Consider the following 25,205-nt stretch of genomic DNA (forward strand, 5'->3'; position numbering starts at 1 on the left):
TATAACCTCACTGTGCAGGTGAGAATACCACTGAATGCAGAGCAGAAGGCTTTAGCCCTTAAAGGGGAAATTGTTCCACATTGTTTAAGATGTGCTTAACTCTTATTCCCTCCAGCGGCGGAAACCCAGTTTATGTGGGTCGGGATTGATCTGTTCCTGTGGCGTAGGGTCGGCATGGTATGCATGGGCTGAGCCTCTTTGAGGGTTGCAGAGTAACTGATACCCAGGGAGCTCAGATATGGTGAGCTGAAGAAACATGACCATATTCAGGAAATTCAAGAATTACCTAGAAAGGAATGGTATCAACCTCAATATCCAATGGGGGAATGCCTACCTATACTGTTGTTTCCATATAGCTACTAAGAACAGGCGTTGTACGTATTGTATGGAAACGGCTGATGTTTTTATATTTCTTTGATTTTTTTCCCCTGTACATTCTTTCCTCTCTCTTTCCAAAATGGATGTTAAAATAGATTTTGGTGCTCCTGGATCCACTTTCCATGTTTCTTATTTTTTCTTCATATTTTCCATCTCTTTATTCTCTGTTTTTACAGATTTACAAAATGTTGTCCTCCAAGTCATGAATTGAGTCCTTAGCTGTGTGCATTATGTTATGCAATCCCTCTATTGAATTTTTTAGCTTTTTGTTCATTGTTCTTTGCTCCATTTTCATTGTAGGCTTTCCTGCAATGATGCAGTGTCACCTTAAAAGTCTCTGAGGATGTTAATTAGAATTGTTAAAATGCGTCTTCTGTTTCCTAAGTCATTCCTGTTTTCTCCGCACTCCTTGCTCTGCGTGTTGATCTCGGTGCTTTGCTTTTGTGCTGTTAGTTTCTGGAAATCTGGAGACTGTTGGTTTGTTGTTAGGAATGAAGAACCAAGTTGTTCATTTTAGTAGCTGGCACAGCTTTCCCCTTGAGCTGTGGGGATCTCTTTCTACGTCAGCTCCATCTCCTGGGGGGAAAATTCATTGGAGCGCTGGGTCCAGGGCAGAATATGTCAGCGTGGGCCTCTCTCTGGGTGCCGTGTGTGGTCAGAGACAAGCAGACAGGCAACCCTTTCCTTCCAGCGTCTAGATAAAGAGGCTCTTCCTGGGGGATGGGGCACTTTAGTGTGTGTCTCAGGGCAGAGCCAGCTGCGTTTTCATTCATTTTCTTTCCTTCTTTGTCTCTGGTGTGCATGGGAGTTATCTTAGCCTCTGCCGACCTTCTTGGTTAGGGCCCAGACCTGCATAGTCCTCTTAGGCAGGGGTTTGTTTTCCCCAGAGAGCAGTTCTTTGGCTTGTTCTGGGTGAGGGCCTGGCTGCTGCTAGCACCTCTGCTGCCCTGGGTGTGGCAGTTAGGAAGGACAGAGGAGGAAGGCAATGGCCTCAGCTCTTTGGCACAGCATGTAATTAATTATACTGATTGCCGCTGCATAGCCTGCTCTTGGCCTCATTCCCGCTGATCTCTGCCACAGGCCCCTCCTGGTCCTCTTGGGGAGCGCGGCCCTCGGCTGTGCTGCAGCTCGTGCTTGTGTATGTTTTGGATCCTGGCTTTCTCTGTTCTGGTTTATATCAATCCGATCCCATCCTTTCTCCATCCCCCAGAGGTTTGACGGAATCTCTGGGTTTCTTCCATTCTCAGTGCTGTTGTTGATTTCTTCCCCTTTGTTCAGCCTATTGTTATTTCAGTGGGATTTGGGGTGGGAGGAGCTATACATGTGCTCAGTTCTTCACTTAATGTAAGAAACATTTTCAATAAACTGAGCAGTTAAACTCTTACAAAAGGGAACCAGGTTAGAAAGCCAGTTATGTTTCCTTTAAAAACTTCACCTCCTTTAAAAAAACCGGTGAGAGAACCTGTGAGAGAGAAATCACGGTTAAGCTTTCAGCAGGATGTTTTATTTTCGAAGCTTATTCTGACTTCGTTCTTTCAGATCTTGAATATCACCGTCAGTTCCTCCAGGGTGACTCCTCGGCGGGGCCCGGTGAATATCATCTTTGCGGTTAAAAGCACACAGGGATTTTTGAATGGATCAGAAGTGAGCGAGCTGCTCAGGAACTTGAGTGTGGTGGAGTTCAGTTTCTATCTGGGATACCCAGTACTGCAGATCGCAGAGCGTGAGTACGGCCCTCTCAGATGTGCTGGGGAGGTGATGGCGGGCATTTTGGTGGCAGACCTCTTCTTAAAATTTTTTTAGTTTTTTAAAAGACTTGATTTTTAAAAAAATTATTTTTCCATAAGGTGTTGGGGTACAGGTGGTATTTGGTTGCATGAGTAAGTTCTTTAGTGGTGATTTTTGAGATCCTGGTGCACCCATCACCTGAGCAGTAGACGCTCCTCCAGATTTGTAGTCTTTCATCCCTCCCACCCCCACTCTTTCTCCCAAGTCTCCAAAGTCCATTGTATCATTCTCGTGCCTTTGTGTCCTCATAGCTTAGCTCCCACATATCAGTGAGAACATACGATGTTTGGTTTTCCATTCCTGAGTTACTTCACTTAGAATAATAGTTAAAGACTTGATTTTTTTAGTGAAGTTTTTGGATTCACAGCAGATATGATTGGAAGGTTCAGAGATTTCCCATATGGCTCCTGCTTCCGCACATTCATAACCTCCCCCATTGTCAGCATCCCCCAGGACAGTGGTCCGTTTGCTGCAGTGATCAACCTGCATTGACACATCGTCATCATCCATAGCCCATAGTTTACATTAAGGTTCATTTTGGGTGTCGTGCATTCTGTGGGTTTGAACAAATGTGTAATGACGTGCAAATGGCATGGCTTCTCCATTTTTTCACCTGGACCACTTTTTTCAAACGAAATATCTGATTGAGTGCCAGAATATAAATCTGATAAAATTGGATTTAGGCCAGATGGGTCTGCAGAGCCCTGCTCACCCACTGTGCCTGGCTTTATTATTCGGAGAGTAGAGGGGTGCTATTACAAAGTACATGAGTTCTGGAAAACGCATAACTTAGGGAGGGAGCATGAATCTGTGGTTGTCAGAGCTTAAGGGCCGCAGGAAAGTTTGACTACAAAAGGGTAGCAGAAGGCAGTGTTTTGGGGGTGATGAAACTGTTCTGTATCTTCATTGTGGTGATGATTATGTGAATATATATGCATTTATCAAAACCCATAAAACTGTATGCTGAAAAGAGTGACGTTTACTGTGTAAATTTTAAAATAACAACAATAAGCGAAAACACAAAACCTTTCTTCCTGACTGAAGCAACTAGGTTCATAATGCAAATGGAGGCAATGGGGGAAAGGGGAGACATTTATTTTAAAAAAATCGTAGATTCCAGAGTTGAAGTCAGGCCAAAAAAATTCAAATTGTTTTTCAAAATGAAACAACCAAATGGCCTAATGATTCGTGATGTTATTTTAGTGTATTGTTAATTAAATTAAAAAGAATAACTTTATAGAAGTTATTCTATATGCAAGATGACAGAGATAAAGCTGTTATTTACAAAGAGCCGCTTTCAGTTGTGCTCAGTGTGTGTATGGCTAAAATGAGGATGCGGGATGGTGGGGCACACTGGCTGGCCCTGGACAAGTCAATGCATGTGGTCATTTTACCCTGAGACATTGCTGGGAAAGCCAGGGCTCTGAGGGGCATTGCTGTGGAACAGTGACATTCAAAGGAGAACTTGCTGGTGACCTCTCTGTGAAGCAGTGTCCTGTGACATGGTTGGAGCCGGCCCTTCTTTTCTTTCTTTTTCTCTCTCTCTTTTTCCTTGAGACTCATGTGTTCAGAAATTGCCGCTGTCCATGTCCTCACACTAATCTGACATTTTGTTCTTTCGTATTTAGAGCTAAATAGTAAAGACAATGTGTTGGGACTTTGTTGTAAACATGGCAATTTTTTTTTTACAGAGGTTTTTCTCCTTCCCTAATTCTTTCCCTTTTGTAGCCTTCCAGTATCCACAGCTCAACTTATCTCAGTTGCTGAAGTCCTCCTGGGTCCGAACAGGTATGTTTAACTTATGTCATATTTTGGGAACTGTAAGGATAAGAAGTTTATGCAGGCGTATTGAGAAGGATGCTGCTTTTCCTGTTTCCTAAATTTAGGGCAAAATGTACCTTACATTCTTGGCAAAGAATGAATGAGAAAGGGATTCAAATTTGGCTGTGGGAATGTATCCCACTGAGTTATAGAACAAAAAGGACTGACTTTCTTTAAAATTCATACATCGAGTTCAGGGCACAGTCTAACAGGAACTGACAATCTTCTGACCCAGAATAGGGTGAGGTTCAGAAGCAAGGATCTCTCTCTTTTTATTTTCTTTTCTAAAAGTGTTATTTGTTTAGTTTAATAAGGACAAGCAGGGTGGCTTGGCACCTAGGAAGCTTTTTTTTTTTTTTCTTAGGGGACTGGGTCAGGTATTTAGAGGTATGGCATTGCAGTTAAAGGCTTTCTAACCTAGTGCACAAAAGTCTGAACAGTAGTTACGTACTCACCAGCCATCCAGCATGCATGCAGCACAGGAACTAGCTGGGCACGAGAGAGCATGTGGAGTAGTGATAGTTGCCATTCACAGGGTTCCTGCACCTTGCAAGTTCTCCTTGCTGAACGCACAGCATCCCACCCACATCAAGGCCTCACTGCTTTGCATGCTGCCATCAGCGGTCTTTTCCAGATAATTTCTGGAGCAATTAAGTAACTTGCCCATGGTTGTATCTCAAAGAAAACTTAAACCAGTTCTGGTTGAAAAGCACATGCTCCTTCCTCCCAGACCATGCTGGCAAGCGATTGTCTGTTGAGATCATCTTGTCTGAAGTCGATAACTAAAGATGGGCAGGCTTCCTTTTTTCGAGTTAGTTTGTGAGTCCAAGTCTCAAGGCAAGACAGTGAACTCACACCAATTCCAGAAGTGTTGAGATAAGTGCAGACAAAATGTTTGATCTTGTGTAGGCGCCCTTCACGCCAAAGCTCCTACCGTGCCGAGTTCCTGGGACTTCTGGCCACCAGTCTGGGTAACACTGAGAGTTTGGAGCTTAGATAAGACTCACGAGCTGCATTTCCTGGACTCTCCCCGTTCATGATCACTTTTTCTCCTTTTGCTGTCTCCTGTCTAGGGATTGGCATTTTGTGGCAATCTTGCATTAATTTCAAATACATACGCACACGTACACACACACCCCATTTTTTTTACTGCTGACTTGTCTTGGGTGCCATGTATGTTTTCGTTTAAATGTAGTTCTCTTGGGCGTCGTGGAGAAGCAACTCCAGAATGAAGTGTTTCAAGCCGAGATGGAACGCAAGCTGGCCCAGCTGCTCAGCGAGGTTTCCACCAGAAGGCGGATGTGGAGAAGGGCCACTGTAGCTGCAGGGAACAGCGTGGTGCAGGTACTCCATATCAAAGGAGAAGGGGAGGGAGAGAGAGGGAGAGAGACAGCGCTTGTGTGTGAGTGCACACTCCATCTAAAACCCTGTATTTTTATGCAAATGGGAAGTGCCATGAGAAAATTCTGATTTCCACTGATTGCTATATTGGGTAGACACTGAATCTGGCAGCATTTCATTTCAACTGGAGTCTAGACAAATATTTACCAAGGCCTTAGTAAGTAGTAGTATAACAATAGCCCTTGCAGAGCAGAGCAGAATTGTCTTACTGGGTTGCCATATCATCACAGGACCTCGTTTATCAAATAGTAGTTTTTAATTAACAAAAGTGTAGCCTGTTTGATAGAATGGCCAGTATTGTTGATAGCATTGTAGTGATAAATCATTCAACTGGAAGAGACCACAGGAGATCAGATAGAGGGAGCTGGGCTGCCCTCTGCTTGAGCATTTCATCTTCTCTGCTTCCATGGTATTATGGAGTCATCACTCTGGTTAACATTTTCAATTTCAGTTTTAAATTTATTTTCTGAGCAAAATCACATCTCTCCAGAAACTACGTAGCTAATTAGAGAAATTTTGAAAAACACGTGTAAAAAAAACGTGTAAAGAATAAAGTGAAAATCACCTAAAATTCAACCAACCAAAGAAAATCCCTAAACATTTCAGCATATTTCCTTCCATTCTTTTTTCCCCATGAATTCTCTGTTAACATTTGGATGACACTGCCTACATCCTTTTGTAGCCTCTCTTCACTTGAGCTTTTTTCTTTCTTTCTTTCTTTTTTTTACTCGAGACAGAGTCTCGCTCTGTCGCCCAGGCTGGAGTGCAGTGGCGTGATCTCAACTCACTACAACCTCCACCTCCTGGGTTCAAGTGATTCTTTCGCCCCAGCCTCCTGAGTAGCTGGTACTACAGGTGCCCGCCACCGGAGACACCTGGTTGCCTCTTATTACCCTAAATCTTCTTTACTTGGTAAACTGGCAAACAGATTACAAAAGACAGATTTGTTTGAATTGAAACGTGACCCATTTAAAAATGCCCGTACTCACAGAAAGTTGGAGGTGGGAGCTGTCATTAATTTCCATCTCCATATGAATTATGTGGATTTTTTTCTTAACAACTGCTGACTTGCTGAACTACGAAAATGGTATATTTAGAGCTATGGCATTTCAGAAACAGGAAACCAGGGTAGAACTCTGAAGCAGGGGGTGTGGGCTGGCAGGCAGGGTAGGGAGGTGGGTGGGTTAGAGGCATTAGAGAAAAAGATGCAAATGACATTGGCTGTGGGTGGGGGGCGGGGGCGGGGAAGTGTTGCCTAGAACTGCATCATCATCCTCTAGCCCTTTTACCAATGTGTCCCTCTCATCATTACTCTTTGTCCCCCTCCCAGAAATGCAGTCCTTAGGTTACTAAAATAGTTGCTTTGCCAGATGCAGTAAGTTGCAGAGAAATTTAAAAACTAATCACGATTGAGAGTAATCATTAAGTATCAACAAAGAATAAAAATGAGAATGCATTATAAAAGCTTTGCCTTATTCAACAGTCCCTGGCTTCATAGAGCCCACGGTCTAAGTGTGAGTTAACTTCTGCCCGTGAAACAGTTACAGGACACCATGAAAGTGTATAATACGGGGCTAAATTTGACATGCAAGCTCCCTTAGCAGGCATGCAGGTTTGTGAAAGTGGCACATACAGGCCAATGTGCCATCTGATAGATTGCTGATAAGCCATGCTCTGCTTCTCTTCCCCCTCAGAGGGACCAAACATGAAAATGTAGATAAGGATTTGTGTACAGTGTTACACAGCTGTTCATCAAAAATTAATTCGTAAATTGAAAATGTTGAAACAACCTAGATGTCTAGCAATTGGGGAATGGGTGAATAAAATTATAGTAAATCTTTATGTGTTGGAATTTTATGCAGTCATTTAAAAAAAATTAGTGAGTGATATAGAAAAATGCTCAAGTGGGCTGGGTTCAGTGGCTCACAGTAATCCCAGCACTTTGGGACTCCAAGGCAGGTGGATCACTTGAGGCCAGGAGATCGAGACAGCCTGGCCAATGTGGTGAAATCTCATTTCTACTAAAAATACAAAAGTTTTCCGAACATGATGGCGTGTGCCTGTAATCCCAGCTATTCGGGAGGCTGAGGCTTGAGAATCACTTGAACCTGGGAGGCAGAGGTTGCAGTGAGCTAAGATCACACCAGTACACTCCAGCCTCGGTGACAGAGTGAGACTCTGTCTCAAAAAACAAAAACAAAAACAAAACTCAGGTGAAGAGATGCCCCAAAGTATGTATTCCATGTAATCCAAATGTTAATATAGAATTCATGGAGAAAGAGGAGAACAAAAATGCTAAAATGTTTACAGTGATTTTCTTTGGTTGGTTGAATTTTAGTTGATTTTCATTTTATTCTTTATGCATTTTTTTGCATGTGGTTTTCAACATTAGTTAGCTATGTAATTTCTAGAGAGAGGTGATTTTGCTCAGAAGATACATTTTGAAATTGAAAATGTTAACCAAAGTGATGATGATTCCTTAATATCATGGTTGTAAGTGTTCCAGATAGGAATCTGATAGGCAGTAGTCTAGAAAAGATGCTGGGATTAGATTTTCCTGGCTTACTTTCCACCTGGATGTCTTAGTCCATTGTTGTTGCCATAAAGGAATACCTGAGGCTGGGTTTGTAAAGAAAAGAGGTTTATTTGGCTCATGGTTCTTCAGGCTGTACAAAAAGCATGGTGCTGGTGTCACGGTGAGGGCCTCAGGCTGCTTCCCCTCTTGCTGGAAGGCGGAGGGAAGCCAGTGTCGAAATCACATGGTGAGAGAGGAAGAGAGAGAGAGGGGAGGGAGGTGCCAGGCCCTTTCTAACACCAGCTCTCTCAGGAACTAGTAGAGCAAGAACTCATTACCTTGAGGACAGCACCAAGCCATTCATGAGGGATCTGCCTCCATGACTCAGATACCTCCCATTAGGCCCCATCACCAACATCGGGGATCACAATTCAACATGAGAGTTGGAGGGGCTCCAACATCCAAACCAGAGCACTAGATAGACTTGTAGAATCTTTAATCAAGGTGGATATCACTGGATTTTGGGGACTGTGATTTCTAGAAGAAGAAACTATATTCTTTAAATTTATTAGAACTTTTAAAATGGAGTAAGGAGGTACATGGGTAGAAAGTCAGGTGGATATAATCTACTTCCTTTTCAGTAGTCCTTGGATAGCATTCCATTCTAGAAGCTAATGAAAAATTAATCATCGCAGCACCATTGTCAGGGAGGGAGTAGGTGGTTGGGGAACAAGTGGTCAGGAGACTGGCTTTGAAATAGCAATCAGAGGGCAGGACAATGAGTCCTTCTCAGGATGAAGCATAAAGAACAGATTGTTGAGGGAAGAGGGTTTGGACGTGTGTTGTTAAGGATCTTTAGACACGATCTGGAAGAAGGAGTTCACACTGAAATCATGAAATTGCTGATCTGCCGGAAGTTTCCCATGGTGAAGGAGGAATCCAGCAGCTGTGTCCAGAGCACAGGGCGGTGTTACAAATCCATACATGAGGACAGAGAAGTAGCAGCTGCATGTTGCCAATGGCAGATGTAGAGACCAGCAATTTAAATGGCATGTATAAAATAAGGAGCTCGGAGCCATCGCTGATCCTTTTCTCAGGACAGAAGTTCAGAGTTTTGCTGGAGTCTAAAGGGGCAATAAAATTGTTGCATATTATTAAGAGAAATAGAGTGAAATGAAAAGGTATGGTATGTCACGTGTGCTAGATTTTGAAATAAGGGTATAAAAAGACTGCCTTTTAACACCAGAGAGAGAAGTTTTGGGATGGATCAAAGTATTATTTGACCCACAAGATTATGAATTTATGAGGTTTATTGTCCATAGAGCAGTGGTGAGTGGGGGTGATTTTGTCCTCCAGGGTGGATCTGGCAGTGTCTGGAGATGTTTTTGGTTGTACCTTGGGTGGTGCAGGGTGGGGACACATAGTGGATAGAGGGCAGGGATACTGCTAACCATCTACAATGTACCCCATGTCAAGGGATGTCAAGGGATTGTCAGGTTGAGAAGCCCTGCCCTAGAAGAATGAGGAGGAAATACCAATGGGCTGAAGAAAGGATTGGGTAGAACCATTAATAGTTTCAGAGAACCAGGGGTGTACCTAATCCTATAGTTAATGTTGAGCGGATGATGCTCTCTTATGACGTGGTCAGCACGTCAGAGATTGTGGGGATGATTCTAGACCACCTGGACTTGCCAGCCCTGGTTCTGTGCATCCTCCCTGCCCCTTTGCCCCAGAAAAGATGTAGAGCGAGATGAAGCGACGTGTTACTCCACGCAAAGGAACTCTCCATTGTCCCTCTTCTCATCAACAGAGAGTACCATGGTGATTCTGGGCCCCCGAATGGCTTACGGAGCTTATTATGAGGGTTGGAATAAATCCTGAGTGATACAGTCAGGATTCAGCAACCTGAGAGAGGGCATCCAGAAACACGAGCTTCTGCAATGTGAATGGTTTCTGCTCTTTCAGGTGGTAAATGTGTCGAGGCTGGAGGGAGATGACAATCCTGTACAGCTCATCTACTTTGTGGAGGATCAAGATGGAGAAAGACTCAGTGCAGTCAAGTCTTCGGACTTGATTAACAAGATGGACCTCCAGAGAGCAGCCATTATCTTGGGTTACCGAATTCAAGGTGCCATAGCCCAGCGTAAGTGCCTGAGGTGTTGTCATCTGGGCTGTGCTGGGCTCCAAAGCCAGGCTCATTCTGACAGTGAGCTCTGAATGTAAAAGCATTCCGATGTGTGTATAACCCTGATGGTGAAGTGCCAGTTGTTAAAATTCATTCACCAAGACCTTCTTTATTTGGATTTCAATTGCTTGTAGGTTTAGCCTCCACTGCTGTTTTTTCTACCTAGCATTTTGTAGGTGGGGTGTTAGAGTGATTTATAGTACATCAACTTTAATGTCTGTCCCTCATTCCTGTACTGCTGCTTTTTTTATAAATTTTGTCTGAGGCAAAATAGTGTGTTTGCTCTGTATTTATTCCAAAATCTTCTATGTCATATTTTGAACATTGGCGGGGACAGTGAGTCATGCAGGAAGTTGGGAGGTGCACCCTGAATTTATTGGCTTCCTTCAGGATCTTTTAACACAAAGAAGTCCTTGATCCTTCCCCTTTTCAGTCCTGTTTCTCTCCCACCTATCCTCACACCACTCCACAGTGTAGACAGAGGTATTCTGATGTTTCTTTATTATTGTTGGAAGGTTTCACTCCTGCTTGCCTGGCCCTGGCTGCTGTAAGTAATTTCCTTTCCACCTCACATTTTTTTTTTTTTTGAAATGGAGTCTCACTGTCGCCAGGCTGGAGTGCAGTGGTGTGATCTTGGCTCACTGAAACCTCTGCCTCCCGGATTCAAGTGATTCTTCTGCCTCAGCCTCCCGAGTAGCTGGGACTACAGGACCGCACCACCATGCCCAGCTAATTTTTGTATTATTAGTAGAGACGGGGTTTCAGCATGTTGGTCAGGATGGTCTCGATCTCTTGACCTTGTGATCTGCCCGCCTTGGCCTCCCAAAGTGCTGGGATTATTACAGGCATGAGCCACCACGCCCAACCCCACCTCACAGATTTTGAGTATTTAGAAATGAACAAAAAGGAGGCACATGGAAGAGTGTATTTTTCTAAATAGTCCTTTAGGATATGAATCAGATTCTTCTTTTTTGGAGAAAGGGTCTTGCTTTGTCACCCAGGCTGGAGTCCAGTGGCTTGATCATGGCTCACTGCAGCCTCAAACTCCTGGGCTCAGGTGATCCTCCTGCCTCAGCCTCCTGAGTAGCTAGGACCACAGTCACCACCACTACGCCCGGCTATTTTTTTCTTATTATCTGTGGAGACAGGGTCTTGTCATGTTGCCCAGGTTGGTCTTGAACCCCTGGCTCAAGTGATCCTCCCACCTTGACCTCCCAAGATGTTGGGATTACAGCCATGAGCCACCACGCCTGGCCCAGACTCCTCTTTTAATGTTGATGTTTTTCCTTTATGATCCTGCAAGCAGTCTTGGTAAGACAATGGTAAAACTTGCTTCCAGCAATAAAAGGAGAGGTAAACATTTAGAGGGAATTCGACATCAGAGAATACAGAAAAATCTATACGGAGAACATGTAGGAGATAAAGACAATTTAAAAAAAAATGATAGCTTTAAAATTATCCTTGATAGTAGAAGGTTCTAGTGAAATCTGTACTTGTCCCTGGAGACCAACTGAGATGAGAGCTGATGGGCATAATTTCTCTGTTTTATGGAAGATGATGGGAGAGTTTAAGCAAATACCCATTGTCAGTTTGTGTTTGTGTATGTGAGATACGATCATGTATTGATGCGTTCTCCTCCAAAGCAGTGAGCACAACTAACAAAAGCACTTCGTTACATTTCTTCATATATGCTATTCCTGATTGTAGGACACGTGCCCTACTCCAGCCAAGCGCTTGACATTTTAAACAGTTAATTACAATAGGATACGGGCACCTTTCACATCTGATCTTGCACCTCTTTTCCTCAGTATTGTATCGAAAACCACATGGGTAAAGATCCTGGGATCTCCAGGCTGGTGATTGAAGGAAGCCTCAGTCAACACCAGGGATAGCCCAAAGGCAGCCCCAGGACACTGGTGTCAGGGCCCAGTTTGATCAACCTCTGCCTCATCAGGGTTTTCCTAGGTTAGCGTCAGAAGAGGGCAAGTGCGGTGGCTCATGCCTGTAATCTCAGCACTTTGGGAGATAGAGGCAGGAGGATCATTTGAGCTCAAGAGCTCAAGACCAGCCTGAGAAGCATAGCAAGCCCCCATCTCTACAAATAATAATAATAATAATAATAAACTAGCTGGGCACGGTAGGGTGTGCCTTTGGTCCCAGTTACTTGGGGGCCTGAGGCAGGAGGATCACCTGAGCCCAGGAGGCTGCACATGAGCTTGATTGTGCCAACACATTCTAGCCTGAGGGATTGAGTGAGACGCTCTCTCAAAAAGAAAAGCAAACAAACAACCACACCCACAAAAGAACTAAGAAGAGTGTCCAGTTGTCTCAGCTTCTCAGTTTGATTCTGTTCCTACTTCTATATTGTCTGTTGCTTTTGTGCAAAATGAGCTACATATATTCACTATATTCAGCCCAAATTAAAAAACACAAGTTTTTCACACTTTGTTGCTTTTTACCACATCCCATGCAGCCTCTGCTCTGATCTGTGCTTTTCTCCCTGGTGCATTTGATTCAGAATGCTTGGTCCCTCCCTCGTCACTTCCTCAGGTGTCTAAACCCAAAGTTAAACCAGCACCAAGAACCCTTTGTGTTATTACGTCTTTGAGCAGATACCTTTTGATCCCATAGCAGGTGTTAACCATCACAGGATATGAAAGGAGCATAAGACTTAGTCCCTGCCCATGACAACTAAGACGTTTTTGAAAAGACAAGATTTGGCGTCGAGACCGGATAAATGAGTGCAGAAGTGTAGCACTTCACGGATGATCCATTTATGTAACAGGAAGCATTTTAAATGAGCAATAAGGCACCATGTGCAAAGCAAAGAGCTAGTGATGGACATTAAGTGTCCGAGGAGTTAAAGTGCAACTGTCCTAGGCCGTGAGGAGTGGAGGCGGGTGGGGTGGGTGTGGCAGCAGGCTGGGGAGTGGTGGATCCAAAATGAGTAAGATTTGCTTCCTATAAAAGTTGGCAACTGGTAGCTTAAATAACGCCTCAACTGGTAGCTTAAATAACGTCGTTTCAATGAGTCATGTTTCAAAGGTTTAGGGAGAGACACAGGTGGGGCAGTGAAGGCAGTGCCTATGGGACACTTATTAGGACTTCAGTTTCCAAATTAACACAGTGAAGCTTCATTTCGGAAAATACAAGGATCATCTCCCTTCTTTTTTTATTGTGGTAAAATATACATCAAGAAATGTACCAATTTAACCCCTTTAAGTGTACACTTCAGTGGCATTCAGCACATTCACAAGGCTGTGTAACCATCACCACTGTCCATTTCCAGAATTTCTTCATCATTCCAAGCAGAAGCTTTCTATGAGTTTTTTCTAGGTACCTCATATAGGTAGAATCATACATTGTTTGTCCTTTCGTGACTGGCTTGTTCCATTATGATGTTTTCAAGGTTCGTCTGTGTAGCAGCATGTATAGAATTTCCTTTCCTTTTAAAGCTGAATGATACACCATTGTATGGCTATACCACATTTCGTTCATTCATTCCTCTGTGGATGGGCATTTGGGTTCTTTTCATCTTTTAGGCTATTGTGAATAGTGCTGCTATGAACATCAGCATCTCTGTCATTTTTCATTGCTGAAGGGGAAGTGACCAGTTGCATTGGTGCGCATGTCCTATCTCCTTACTCTGTTTTGCTTTGTGTGTGGCACTAGTGCGGTATGAAATTATTCAGTCATTCATTTACTTGATCGTTTTTCCTTTCCCCCACTAGGACCTAAGCACCTCAAGGGACTTCACTTGTTCATTGTTAAGTCCCAACTTTCAAACTGTGTCCAGCACACTTAATAAACATTTGTGAACACAAGAAACTTGGAGTAGTGAGGAAGGGAGAAAGAGGGGAAGGGTTTTCTTCCATAAACTCCTAGTTGAGATGCATGTGCTTTATGTGATCTGGGAGGGTGTGAGTCCTGCGGTACTTGATGCAGCGGGCAGGACTGTGTTCTGGAGACACAGCTGTTTTTTCTGTCCGCCTTTGAAGAGAACTGCCTGTGTAAAGTTGTACAGAACCAGTTTTGCTATGGAAAGATCCTGCAGTGAAAAGTTAGGGGTGAGCTAGTAGAATAAACTGGAAATCAGGAGAACTGGAATTCATTGAGCTTTGCCATTAATTCAGCCATGTACCTTTGGATATATCCATATGTTGTTGTAATCCCTGATGTATTCTAGATGTAATGTTGTATGTTGTGTTTCTCTGCTGGTCACATTTCCTGTCATCTGGAGATTATAACCTGGAACCAGCTATCTTGAGCTGAAATGTCACGGACTTCTGAGTTTCTTGTAGAAGATACGTGCAATCTAGTAAATGAGTGAAGAAGGAGTTATTGAAAGACCTTTCTTCTTTGTCTGCAGCTGTGGACAGGGTGAAGAGGCCGTCTCCGGAATCCCAGAGCAACAACTTGTGGGTCATTGTTGGTGTGGTCATCCCGGTGCTGGTGGTGATGGTGATTGTTGTCATCCTCTACTGGAAACTCTGCCGCACGGACAAGCTGGACTTTCAGCCTGACACTGTGGCCAACATTCAGCAGCGTCAGAAGGTAAGGGGCAGCCTCTTCCCCCAGTGTTCCCGTAAGCAGGGATAGGATGAGTTTGGGCTCTTGATATTGAAAGATGGGAGAGAGGGAGGGCTCTTATGGAAATCTTCTGGCTTTAGTAGTGGCATCCCTTTGCCTTTGTTTCTGCTTCCTGAAACCCTCCTTCTGTGGTAGTAAATATAGTCCAAGAATGTGAAGCTGTATAAAAGCTTAGCCATGACGTGCGCTCTGGGTTCTACTGTGATTTTATTTTATATTTCTTGAGACAGAGTCTAGCTCTGTCACCTAGGCTAGAGTGCAGTGGTGCAAGTTCGACTCACTGTAGCCTCCACCTCCTGGGTTCAAGCGATTCTCCTGCCTCAGTCTCCGAATAGCTGAGATTACAGGCATGTGCCACCATACCTGGCTAATTTTTGTATTTTTATTAGAGACAGGGTTTTGCCATATTGGCCAGGCTGGTCTTGAACTCCTGGCCTCAAGAGATTGCCTGTCTTTGCCTCCCAAAGTGCTGATGTTACAGGCATGAGCCACTGCACCAGGCCAAATTCTGATTTATTTTACCCCTGGACATTGTCAGAGGATAGGAGCCAAGGCAGACTTTCTCAGATCTGTTGATCTGTTTCGTGTATAACTCCATTGGTCAGCTGCTTTATTTTCTGTTCACCATATTTGGAAGGCTGCTTATCCACCTTGATCATTAAAAATGAACAATTCATACCTTGAGCATTTTAACTTAAAATATATGAATGGACATTTATTTGTCAGTCCTTCAACATATCCCAAGTCTTGTTTTGTTTTGAGTGTTGGTCTACTGAGAGGAATCACGTATGGTCTTTCTTAAAATAAACAACACCCATAATCTGTCAGTTTCAGGTTCCAGTTTGGGTTTCTTTAGAGAAGAGCAACGCTACCTGAATGCAAAGTTCTCTCGAGTTTTTTAATACCTCCCTCCACTCCCTATCCCCTAACTTTGCAGACTTCTGACTTAATTCACCTACACCTAATTTGACAGCAGAATTTTTAAGTAACCTGTCTTTCCTATGTCTTTCCAAAGCATTCAACGTAAGTTTTTATAGAAATAGCAATTTTCTTTTCCCACGTATGTTTCAACAGTTTCCATAGTATTCAAGGGTCCTGTCAGGTTTCAGAGCCAAAGAAATTGACTTTTGGTCAACATTGAGCTTACCTGGTGTGAGCAAAAACATGCCAGGCCTAGAGGAGAGCTCACTAGCACAGCATAAGTATCTGTCAGTGTGTTTACCAAGGGAGTGGTAGTCAGTCCACTGTTATTAACAGTCTGCTGGATTAACACGCACTCTCTGTGGGTCTCCCAGATTTGGAGGACTCATTCTGCTTTAAAAGCTTGATAAAAACAAGCAAAAGTCAAAAAACAAAGAATAAAAGATTGCCCTATTTATTTTTAAACTTTATTTTGGTTGTCTTGGTATGAAAAATTCTGCATATTACAAACCTAGACCTGTTGAATGGAAAAAAAATATGCATTACTTTAAAATTTATTTTACTTTTGTAAAAGTAAAGAAAATTTCTTGTTTCATATGAATTAACCAAAAAATGCAAAATCTTTATTAAATTGCAAGCTTATGGCTATCAAGTACATTAAAAGCATCTTATACATTAATATTATGTTTGTTACCTATCTTTGTTTATTATTTACATAGTATGCTAAGGTTCTTTTGTTGTTCTTGTTATACTGGTGAATGGCATGGGGAAACCTGGAAAAAAAACGTGCTGGGTATACTAAATGATCCATAGTGTGAATTTCATTGTAATAAGATCAACAATAGGTTTGGAAATGTTTTTGTTCTGGTGAAGAATGTTGTTACAGAGGGAGTTAACTAGTGTAGATGGTTATGTATTTAAGTCTTTTATGGGCCATATTTCCTATGTATACACTGTCATGGAAGTCTATCTATTATCTGTTACTTCAGTAAACTATCAGAGGACAGCATCTCTTGGGGTCAAAACAGAATATTCCCCAAGCTTTCTCCTTCTCTCACTTTTACTTCCTAAACATTTTCATGTCCCAGATGTGGCTGTAAATCAAGTGGACAGAGTTTCAGATGGAACTTCCAGCCCTTAGAGCTGCTCTTTTTCCTCCAGGGCTGCAAAGATCTGCCCATACATTTTGACAACAGATTTACAGAAAAGGTCCTGCAGGGAGGATTCTCCGAAAGAATGACTGTCTTCTGACACTGTTAGGAGGGCGAAGCCTTGCCAGTGTTGCAGAAGCTCAGTCTTGTTTTGCTGGCATAGGAACCCACCCAATAGATTTTGTCATGTGTTTAAAATGGGAAAACGATGCTCTTCATTTAGTTTAAAAGCAAATATCTTTACTTCATACATGTTTCTTTTAAGGTCATGTGGCCATAGCAAAGGGCCTCTCACCTTGTCCTCAGGGTAATCTGCAGAGATGCCACCCTCCCCTATGGCTTCAAGAGCTTTGTCTCCTGCTCATGTGGCTGTTGCCTCTCTCTCCGTTCTGCTCTCCCCACCTCCTGATGTGCCTCAGCACTACTCTCTGAAATCCTTCAGCAAATCCCAGAGCTGCAAACATCTGGAAACAATAAATCTGCTGACCTAAAATCCACACCCCCCCTTCCCCTTGTAACGAGAAGGAAACCTCTTCAGATTGTCTGGGAGTAGATTAATTTTGAAATATGATAGGAGGGAGAGGCCATTCTGTCTTGTTTTGAGGCACGGCCTTTGCTTCTTTTCAGTAATAAAGAAAAAAATCCTATGTAGCTTTCTTTTATCTGTATTCTCTATCTATAGACTAAAGTCATCATTTGTTACTATTGCCTAAAAACTCCAGCCTGGATCCTCTTCATCATGAATGGCATTGGCTGGATGCCACTGGCCTCATGGAAACTTATTCCTTCTGATGGGGGATAGTCCACACCTCGTTATTGGTGTCAGACCAGAGCTCCTGACTACCCTTGGTTGCTTCTAACGGGCAGCACTTTGGGCAACCGGCTGGAGCTGCCTTAGGCACTGGGTGTCACTCACCAAACATTGAGCATTTGCTCTGAGCCACACTAGATCCAGCTCAGTTACCAATACAAACAGCACGCAATCTCTGCATTCCAGGGCTTTAGCAAGGGAGAAGGACGAGCCATCCAAAAGCAGTCATCCAGGAGTATAAGGATGTCTGGAGAACACAGAGGAGGGGGGCACCCCACTCGCAGTGGTGGGATACCTCCATCTTCTTTGAGGAGGTGACACCAGGGCTGAAGCTTCACAGTGGAGGAGATGAAGGCGGGCCCAGCGGGGGAGCGGCAGGCCGCTCAGGAAGCTGGAGCAAAGGTCGTAAAAAAGGGCACAGCCGAAACCCAGGTGGCAGAGAGCCAGGCCCTGGGGAGGGTTTCAGGACATAGAAGGGATTGCAAATTACGCTGTAAGCAGCGGGCAACCATTGAAAGGTTTGCAGCAGGGAGAGCAGCTTGAACACATTTGCTTTTGGAACGATCCCTCTGGGAGGCAGTGTGGACCGTGGATTGAAAAGAGGCTCTGTGAGCATTTTGTTCCATCTCAGCCAAGGTCAGCTCATTCCCTACGGTTGCTGTTTGATTCTCTGCAAAGGTCCTCTGTCACACCTAACGTGTAGGTGGTCTCAGTTCACCCACAGCTGGCTGACCGTGCTGGGTGTCACCTGTGGGTGGGAGAATCTGGGAGCCCTGCTCTCCCAAACTCCGGGACCACAGGGTTACGGGAGCCCCTGTGTGGGGCTATACTGAAGACAAACAGATGGGAATAACTTTGCCTTGTCTTCACCTCCTAAATGGAAACAGCATGGCGGTTGTGGTGTCTTTTCACAAATGACATCAATCAGGTAATAAATGCTTACAAAGGCACTCTATATGATGGCAAATTTTTATTCAGACACTTTTGGGATTTGCTCCGTGTTTCTATTGTCATCTCAACTGCTCCTTCGCAGGGGCTCAGGCTAACCGGAATACTGCGGGCTTCACTGCGTCCTGTGCCACCTGGGCTGTGTTGTATTTATGGCCCATGCGTTCACATTCGTCAGGCGTCTCTCTCGTTCCTTGGCTGACCTGCCCACTAGTCAGTCTCCTTGGCTTATTGGTGACGTATTCCGGTAGGGCACAGACACTCTGGCCTGTTCCCTCTGTGATATATTAAAGAGAGAAAGAACAAAAGAGCCATCCTTCTTCAGAAATAACTCGGTCCTAATATGAATATTGAACACCCTAATTAATCTTGACTCTTCTTTTATAAAATACTGATTAAACCTATGCTGCATGCGGGAGGGAGCTGGAGACATTGTATACCAGCCAGACTGAACTCTAGATTCTATTTTAAAAGAAGTGGAAAAACTAGAAAAAGTGATCTGGCAAGTTGGGGTTGGGCCAAAGGGGGTTATTTCCTTAGGGGGGGGGGGGCGTTTTCCCCTCTAGGTTTTCCTTCTGTGTGTAGATGGCTTTTGTTTTGTGCTAATACGCACAGATTGGTTGCCAAATTTCTGTTGGTATAGAAGGTGATGACTCACTCAGCTTGTGAGAAGTGCAAGGATCTGATGGAGGGATGTATTTAAAGATGTTGGTCAGAATCAACAGTAAGCCAACAGGACTTGTATATTTCATTTATGACAGGTGCCTTTTCCTTGGTTACCCATAAAAACCAGTAAGTTTGGTACTTCAGTTGACCGTTCTGAAATTCATTTGGCCATCAGACATTTCTTGAGGGACCCTGTGCCACATCTTGTTGTTAACTTAACAAAATATTGTATCCAAATTCTTATTTACAACTCTATTGATGCCTTGGAATTCTTAGCTGTATATTAGCTGCTCGATGTTTCATCAATCAACAGAAATAATAATGCTGTCAGCATCATTTGTAGGGTACATTGGCATTTAGGAAGCATTTTCATTAATACTATCATGTGTCTTTCCTATATGGGCCCTGAGAGTACGTGAGGGAAGACATTTAGGTGCCTAGGCTTGGGCTACGTACACCGCCCTATAGAGGCAATACTGTTTGTATTTTTACGTTATTCACTTTGGAGACCTCTGCTTGGGGGAGGCCATGTGTAGCTCCTTTTCCAGTTTTGGTAAAGCAAACCACCTAACCTGTTAAGAACAAAACAAAACAGTTGCCCAGTCATTGGAGGCATTCACTTTCTTACTGGGAAGTATACCAAAAAGGATTTCAGCAAGGTTTATTAAATGATGGAGGTGATGATTAAATGACTCTTACTGTATCTGTTTTCTTTCACTTAGAGGCACCTTGTATGTTAATGAGGTGCTGCTGGGGTAAAAGCAACCCCATAAAATTGGAAATTGCTCTTGTTAGGATTTTTGTCATCAACTGTGAATAAGTGGCATCAAATTTCAATTTTCTCAGACATCTGAAAAAGGCTTGACAGATGGACATTTGAGAATTATATAGATGGATTAATATTTCATTTCAAGATGAAAATAATATTTATAATTACGTATTTCATAAATTAGGACCTCATGTCAAAGTCTGAGAAAGGAATCATCTTAAATCACACGGAACGGTGTGCAGGAGGGTTACCTCTTAGCCTGCCGAATTTTTCATCTACCCATACATACATCAGTGATTTGCTTTTAAGAGAGCAGTTGAATCTTTGTGGAAATTTACAACAAAAGAAAAAAATATTCGACTAGTAAGTGTGGGGTTTAGAAAAGACACATAGATGATTGCTGTTAAGTGCATTATGGTAGAATCTAAACATGTTGCTGTGTAGTTAATCTAAATCCATTAAGTACACAGGGACAACAGATAAACCAGCAGAGAAGGGGGTCATGGACCAGTGAACAAGTGACTTGCATTCAGGCAATCTGGATGCAGATGTGCAGTATCCAGTAATCAATCATTTGAAAGAAGTTAAGGAAAATATCCTGCAAGTGTGAGTAAGTGTGCAGGACAGTATACAGTATTAACTCAGCTCTCCCTTATTTGTTCTTTTGAAGTTGTAATTTTGATCTTTCAGAAGTAAACATGGACCTTTTCACCCCTTTTTCCTTTTAATCCAAAATACGTTGTTAAGACCCCAGCTGAGTCCCCGTGGACGAGGGTACTTGCCAGGCTTTCGTTCCTGAGGATGGTGAGCTCGCGGACAGCATGTGCTTTGTGGCCCCTTGGGTTTCCTACACGCTGCTGAACGGATCTTGAACATTGCAGTTGTCACATAGATAAAGCACAGAGCTCTGTCATGAGTTTGTCCCCCGGATGAAATCAGACAGTGCCCTTGGCATTTCTCACCGCCGTCCTCTTTCCTGTTCTTGGATTCTTCTGCGGGAGTGAACTGTTCTTCAATGGCTGGGAGATGGCAGAGGGGAAGCTATGAAATGAAACCCTCACAGCTGCTGCTGCTGCTGCTGCTGCCACCTCCTCTACAGAGTATCTCAGTTCACATTTTCCCACCATGGAACCAATTGTCCTGTTTCTTGGCTATATTTCTCTCTCATTTCTTTAAGAGAGAAAGCAAGCCATACTGCAAGTTTATCGTGCCTTGATTGACCAAGACCGGCGTTTTGAATTGTGATTTTATCTGATGTTCCCGAGGTTTCTACATCTCTGGGCAGAGCACCGCAGGAAGCTGCTGCATGGATGACAGGCGGGCCTCTCTCCTGTAAAGTAGGAGGACTTGGGAAAGGGAAGGTGTGACGGGGAGCCAACATGCTGCCCGGACCACAGGCACATGCTGGACAGCTCTCAGGAAGATCACTCGTGTGGGGAGGGCTTGTACAGAGGTGTGCATCTGGAATGATCCCTGTAAAAGGGCTGCCTACTCCTAGAAAACTGTGTGTCTGCCCCCCGGGGTTTGGGTAGACCAGTTGAAACTCAGGGTGCTAGTCCGTGGGTCACAGATAAGAAAATAAACGTATTTTATTTAAATACGTTTTTAATACATGTATTTAAAGAAATATCTAATGATGAATTTATTTTATGTAAATAAGTATTTAATTAATGTAACTAAGTTACACAAGTACTTAATAAATTTAATTTAAATAAATGTTTAATAATAAATAGGCCGGGCACAGTGGCTCATGCCTGTAATGCCAGCACTTTGGGAGGCTGAAGCAGGCGGATCACCTAAGATCAGGTGTTCAAGACCAGCCTGGCCAACATGGTGAAACCCCATCTGTAATTAAAAAAACAAAACAAAACATAAAAGTTAGCCAGACGTAGTGGTGCATGCCTGCAGTCCCAACTAATTGGGAGGCTGAGGCAGGAGAATCGCTTGAACCCAGGAGGTGGAGTTTGCAGTAAGCCAACATCGTACCGTTGCATTCCAGCCTGGGCGACAGAGTGAGACTCCATCTCAAAAAAAAAATCGTAATAAATAAATTTATTTAAATAAATGATAAATGGGGCATGCAATGGAGCAGCAGGTTTGGGTCTGTCATTTGCAAAACAGTGTTCTTGGGCTCATGAACTGCTGAAGTGGGGGAGTGGTGTCCTCCTGTAACAGGAGCTCATTAATTGGAAAACAGAGGAAGTCAGCTTTTGCCTTTTGTTTCATTTTTGTAAACTGTATTTACTGTAAGTTTTGTCCCCCTCTGCTGGCATAAATCATTGTTGCAGATGACATTCCTTCTATTGATCCGATAATTTTAGCTTAAAAAAGAACTTAAGGTTGGTCTCAGTGGCTCATGTCTATAATCCCAGCGCTTTGGGAGGCCAAGGCAGGAGGATTGCTTGAGCCCTGAAGTTCAAGACCAGCTGGGCAATGTAGCAAGATCCTGTCTCCACAAAAAAATTTTTTAAAATTAGCCAGACGTGGTGGCACTCATCTGTGGTCCCAGCTCCTTGGGAGGCTCAGGTGGGAGGATCACTTGGGCTTGGGAGATTGAGGCTGCAGTAAGCTGAGACTGTGCTGTTGCACTCCAACCTGGGTGACAGAGCGAGACCACATCAAATGAAAAAAAAAAGACCTTAGGTCCCAAACCTAAGCCACTGATGTTGTCACTCATTTGTACATAAAGTTAGCACAAAGACGACAAAGCCTTTTGTGTCTATGCTAAATATATGGTCTAAAATCACTCCTTCGATGTGTTTGGCCTTTGTCTTTTGACTGACAGGACTCTGTAGGGGTGTGTGCATGTGAGGGGAAAAACTCAAACTGTGTTTCTCCTCTGCTCTCACACCACACAACAGTCAACACAGGAGACTTCTGTGACTAAATTTGTGGAGGCTTTCCTCACACACCAAGCAGCACTTATCAGCTGGGTGTCCTTGAATTCATTTCCGACGCTGTCCGCTGGGAGGTAGCCTCAGATCCTACAGGTGGGGGGCTCAGTCCCCAAGACTGTCCTCCTCCACCTGCACCAGTCACAAGTGTAGGTCTCTGGAACTTCAATGAAGTGGGGGTTCCCACCATTACTTTTGGGTTTGATTAATTTGCTAGAGCAGTTCACAGGACTTGGAGAAACACACACTTTTACCAGTTTATCGCAAAGGATATGTTAACAGAAAACCCAAACTCTGTAAAATACCTTAAAGAGGTTTCTTCTGAGCCAGTATGAGTGACCATAGCCTGAGAAAGCACAAACCCAAGAAGCTGTGAGTAAATGGCCCGAGGTGGTCAGATTACAATTTGGGTTGATACTGTTGCCATAGCGTCTGGCTGGGGCCGTTACTGTGGGTGGTAAAGGAATTTACCAAGACAGCTGCAGGTAACGAAAGGCAGACTTGTTAGAGAAAGTATGAAGATAATGTTGCAAGGGTGCAGTGGCCAGTACAGCAGAGAAGGGGCTGTCGGGCAAGAGACAGGGGCAGGAAGGAAGTTTTACGGGTCATGCTGCTGGGGCTATGAGCAGAATGAGGTGTCTGGGAACAGGATGTCATGCCAGCAGGTTGTCTGTGATGAGCCATTTCTCAGAACAATTGTTCTCCCCTACCTGGGACCCCTTCCTCATTGTTACTTATCAGGACTCCACATATATACCTTTTTTTTTTTTTTGAGACAGAGTTTCCCTCTTGTCCCCCAGGCTGGAGTGCAATGGTGCGATATCGGCTCACCACAACCTCCACCTCCTGGGTTCAAGTGATTCTCCTGCCTCTGCCTCCCAAGTAGCTGGGATTACAGGCATATGTCACCATGCCTGGCTAATTTTGTATTTTTAGTAGAGATGGGGTTTCTCCACGTTGGTCAGGCTGGTCTCAAACTTCTGACCTTAGATGATCCACCCGTTTCGGCCTCCCAAAGTGTTGGGATTACAGGCGTGAGCCACCATGCCCGGCCCTCCACATCAACATTATAAGGAGACAGGAGTTACAGGAAAAGAAATAACCCAGTACATAGAAGCTCAGCCTGAAAAGGCGGAATATCTTGAAGTGAGGGGGCTTACAAGTCATAGGTGTGTTTTAGGATTCTTTAGTTGGCAACTGGTTGAGAGAGTTAAGTTTTGTCTGAAGACTGAAAGTCACTTCAAAGGATTGCTTAAGATAAGGGGTCTGCTGTCTGCCATGTGATGCTATACCAGAGTCAGGTTAGAAAGTAAGCCACATTATACCGGGTTAATTTAAAAAAAAAAAAAATTTAAACAAATTTTTTTGTTTGTAGGGTGTGACTTAACACTCCTTTGCATGGCTTTAAGTCTTGTTTATAATTTGGTATCTTATTACCCAAAGAATCTGTTCTGTCAGGCTTATACTCTCTGTTTTAATATTAATGCTGTTCAGTTTTGCCTAAACTCTAAAAGGGAGGGGCTGTCATGACGCATGTCCCACCTCCCTTCCTGCTATGGCCAGTAATTCAGTTTTTCAGGTTTCTCTGAAGTCCCTTTGGCCAAGAGGGGGCCTGTTCAGTAGGTTTGGGGCTTAGGATTTTATTCTTGGTTTACAGATACTACAAAGCGCAAGCGCACAGATGAAGAGGTGCATAGGGTGAGGTATGGGGGGACTTGGGGGTGCAGAGCTTCTCTGCCCTGCATGGGGGTGCTACCTTCCAGGAACCTCCATAGCGTTCAGCTTTCCAGAAGCTCCCTGGACCCTGCCCTTTTGGGTTTTTCTGGAGGCTGCTTTACATAGGCCTGTTTGGTTAAACCATTGGCTATTGGTGATCAACTTAACCTTCAGCCCCTCTTCCCTCCCTGAAGGTTTGGGGGTGGGACTGAATGCCCTGACCCTTGCATCATGCCTGGGGCTCTGTGGTGAGCAGCCCCCATCCTGCAGCTACCTCGGGGCTGCTGACTGTCAGTCAACTCACTAGCCTGCAAAAAGACATCCTCTGGAGACTCCACGTATTTTAGGAGGTGTACGCCAGGAAACGGGGATGAAGACCAGATAAGTGTTTAAAGTGTCACCGTGTGGATGTAGAATATGCCTGGCCAGGAGGGAGGGCTTCGGTTTGCTTTTGGCATTCCATGGAGGAGACCCCTTGGGACGACCATTGCTATGCAGTTTATTTCCCTGTGCTTTGCAAGCTTGAATTAAGGAAACTGTGTGGCACTTTTCATGTTATCAGAAATACTGTTATTGTCCACATTTCTGCATACTTTGGAGAGTCTTTCCAAGGGCACTGTGGTTCATGCCTGTAATCCTGGCACTTCGGGC

At 43.8% G+C, this 25,205-nt stretch overlaps 1 protein-coding gene across 1 annotated transcript in view; it reads left to right on the plus strand.

Moving 5' to 3' along the window:
- The window catches only part of KIAA1549 (KIAA1549 ortholog), a 106,707-nt gene that overhangs the window by 17,596 nt on the left and 63,906 nt on the right, over positions 1 to 25,205 (plus strand). Inside the window, exons 5-9 of the mRNA XM_011995505.1 lie at positions 1,918 to 2,101; positions 3,895 to 3,954; positions 5,183 to 5,331; positions 9,869 to 10,046; positions 14,458 to 14,642. Of these exons, the coding sequence (XP_011850895.1) occupies positions 1,918 to 2,101; positions 3,895 to 3,954; positions 5,183 to 5,331; positions 9,869 to 10,046; positions 14,458 to 14,642 (756 nt within the window). The remainder of the gene's footprint in view (positions 1 to 1,917; positions 2,102 to 3,894; positions 3,955 to 5,182; positions 5,332 to 9,868; positions 10,047 to 14,457; positions 14,643 to 25,205) is intronic.

Source organism: Mandrillus leucophaeus, unplaced genomic scaffold, assembly GCF_000951045.1.
Source record: "Mandrillus leucophaeus isolate KB7577 unplaced genomic scaffold, Mleu.le_1.0 Scaffold49, whole genome shotgun sequence".
Classification (NCBI taxonomy): domain Eukaryota; kingdom Metazoa; phylum Chordata; class Mammalia; order Primates; family Cercopithecidae; genus Mandrillus; species Mandrillus leucophaeus.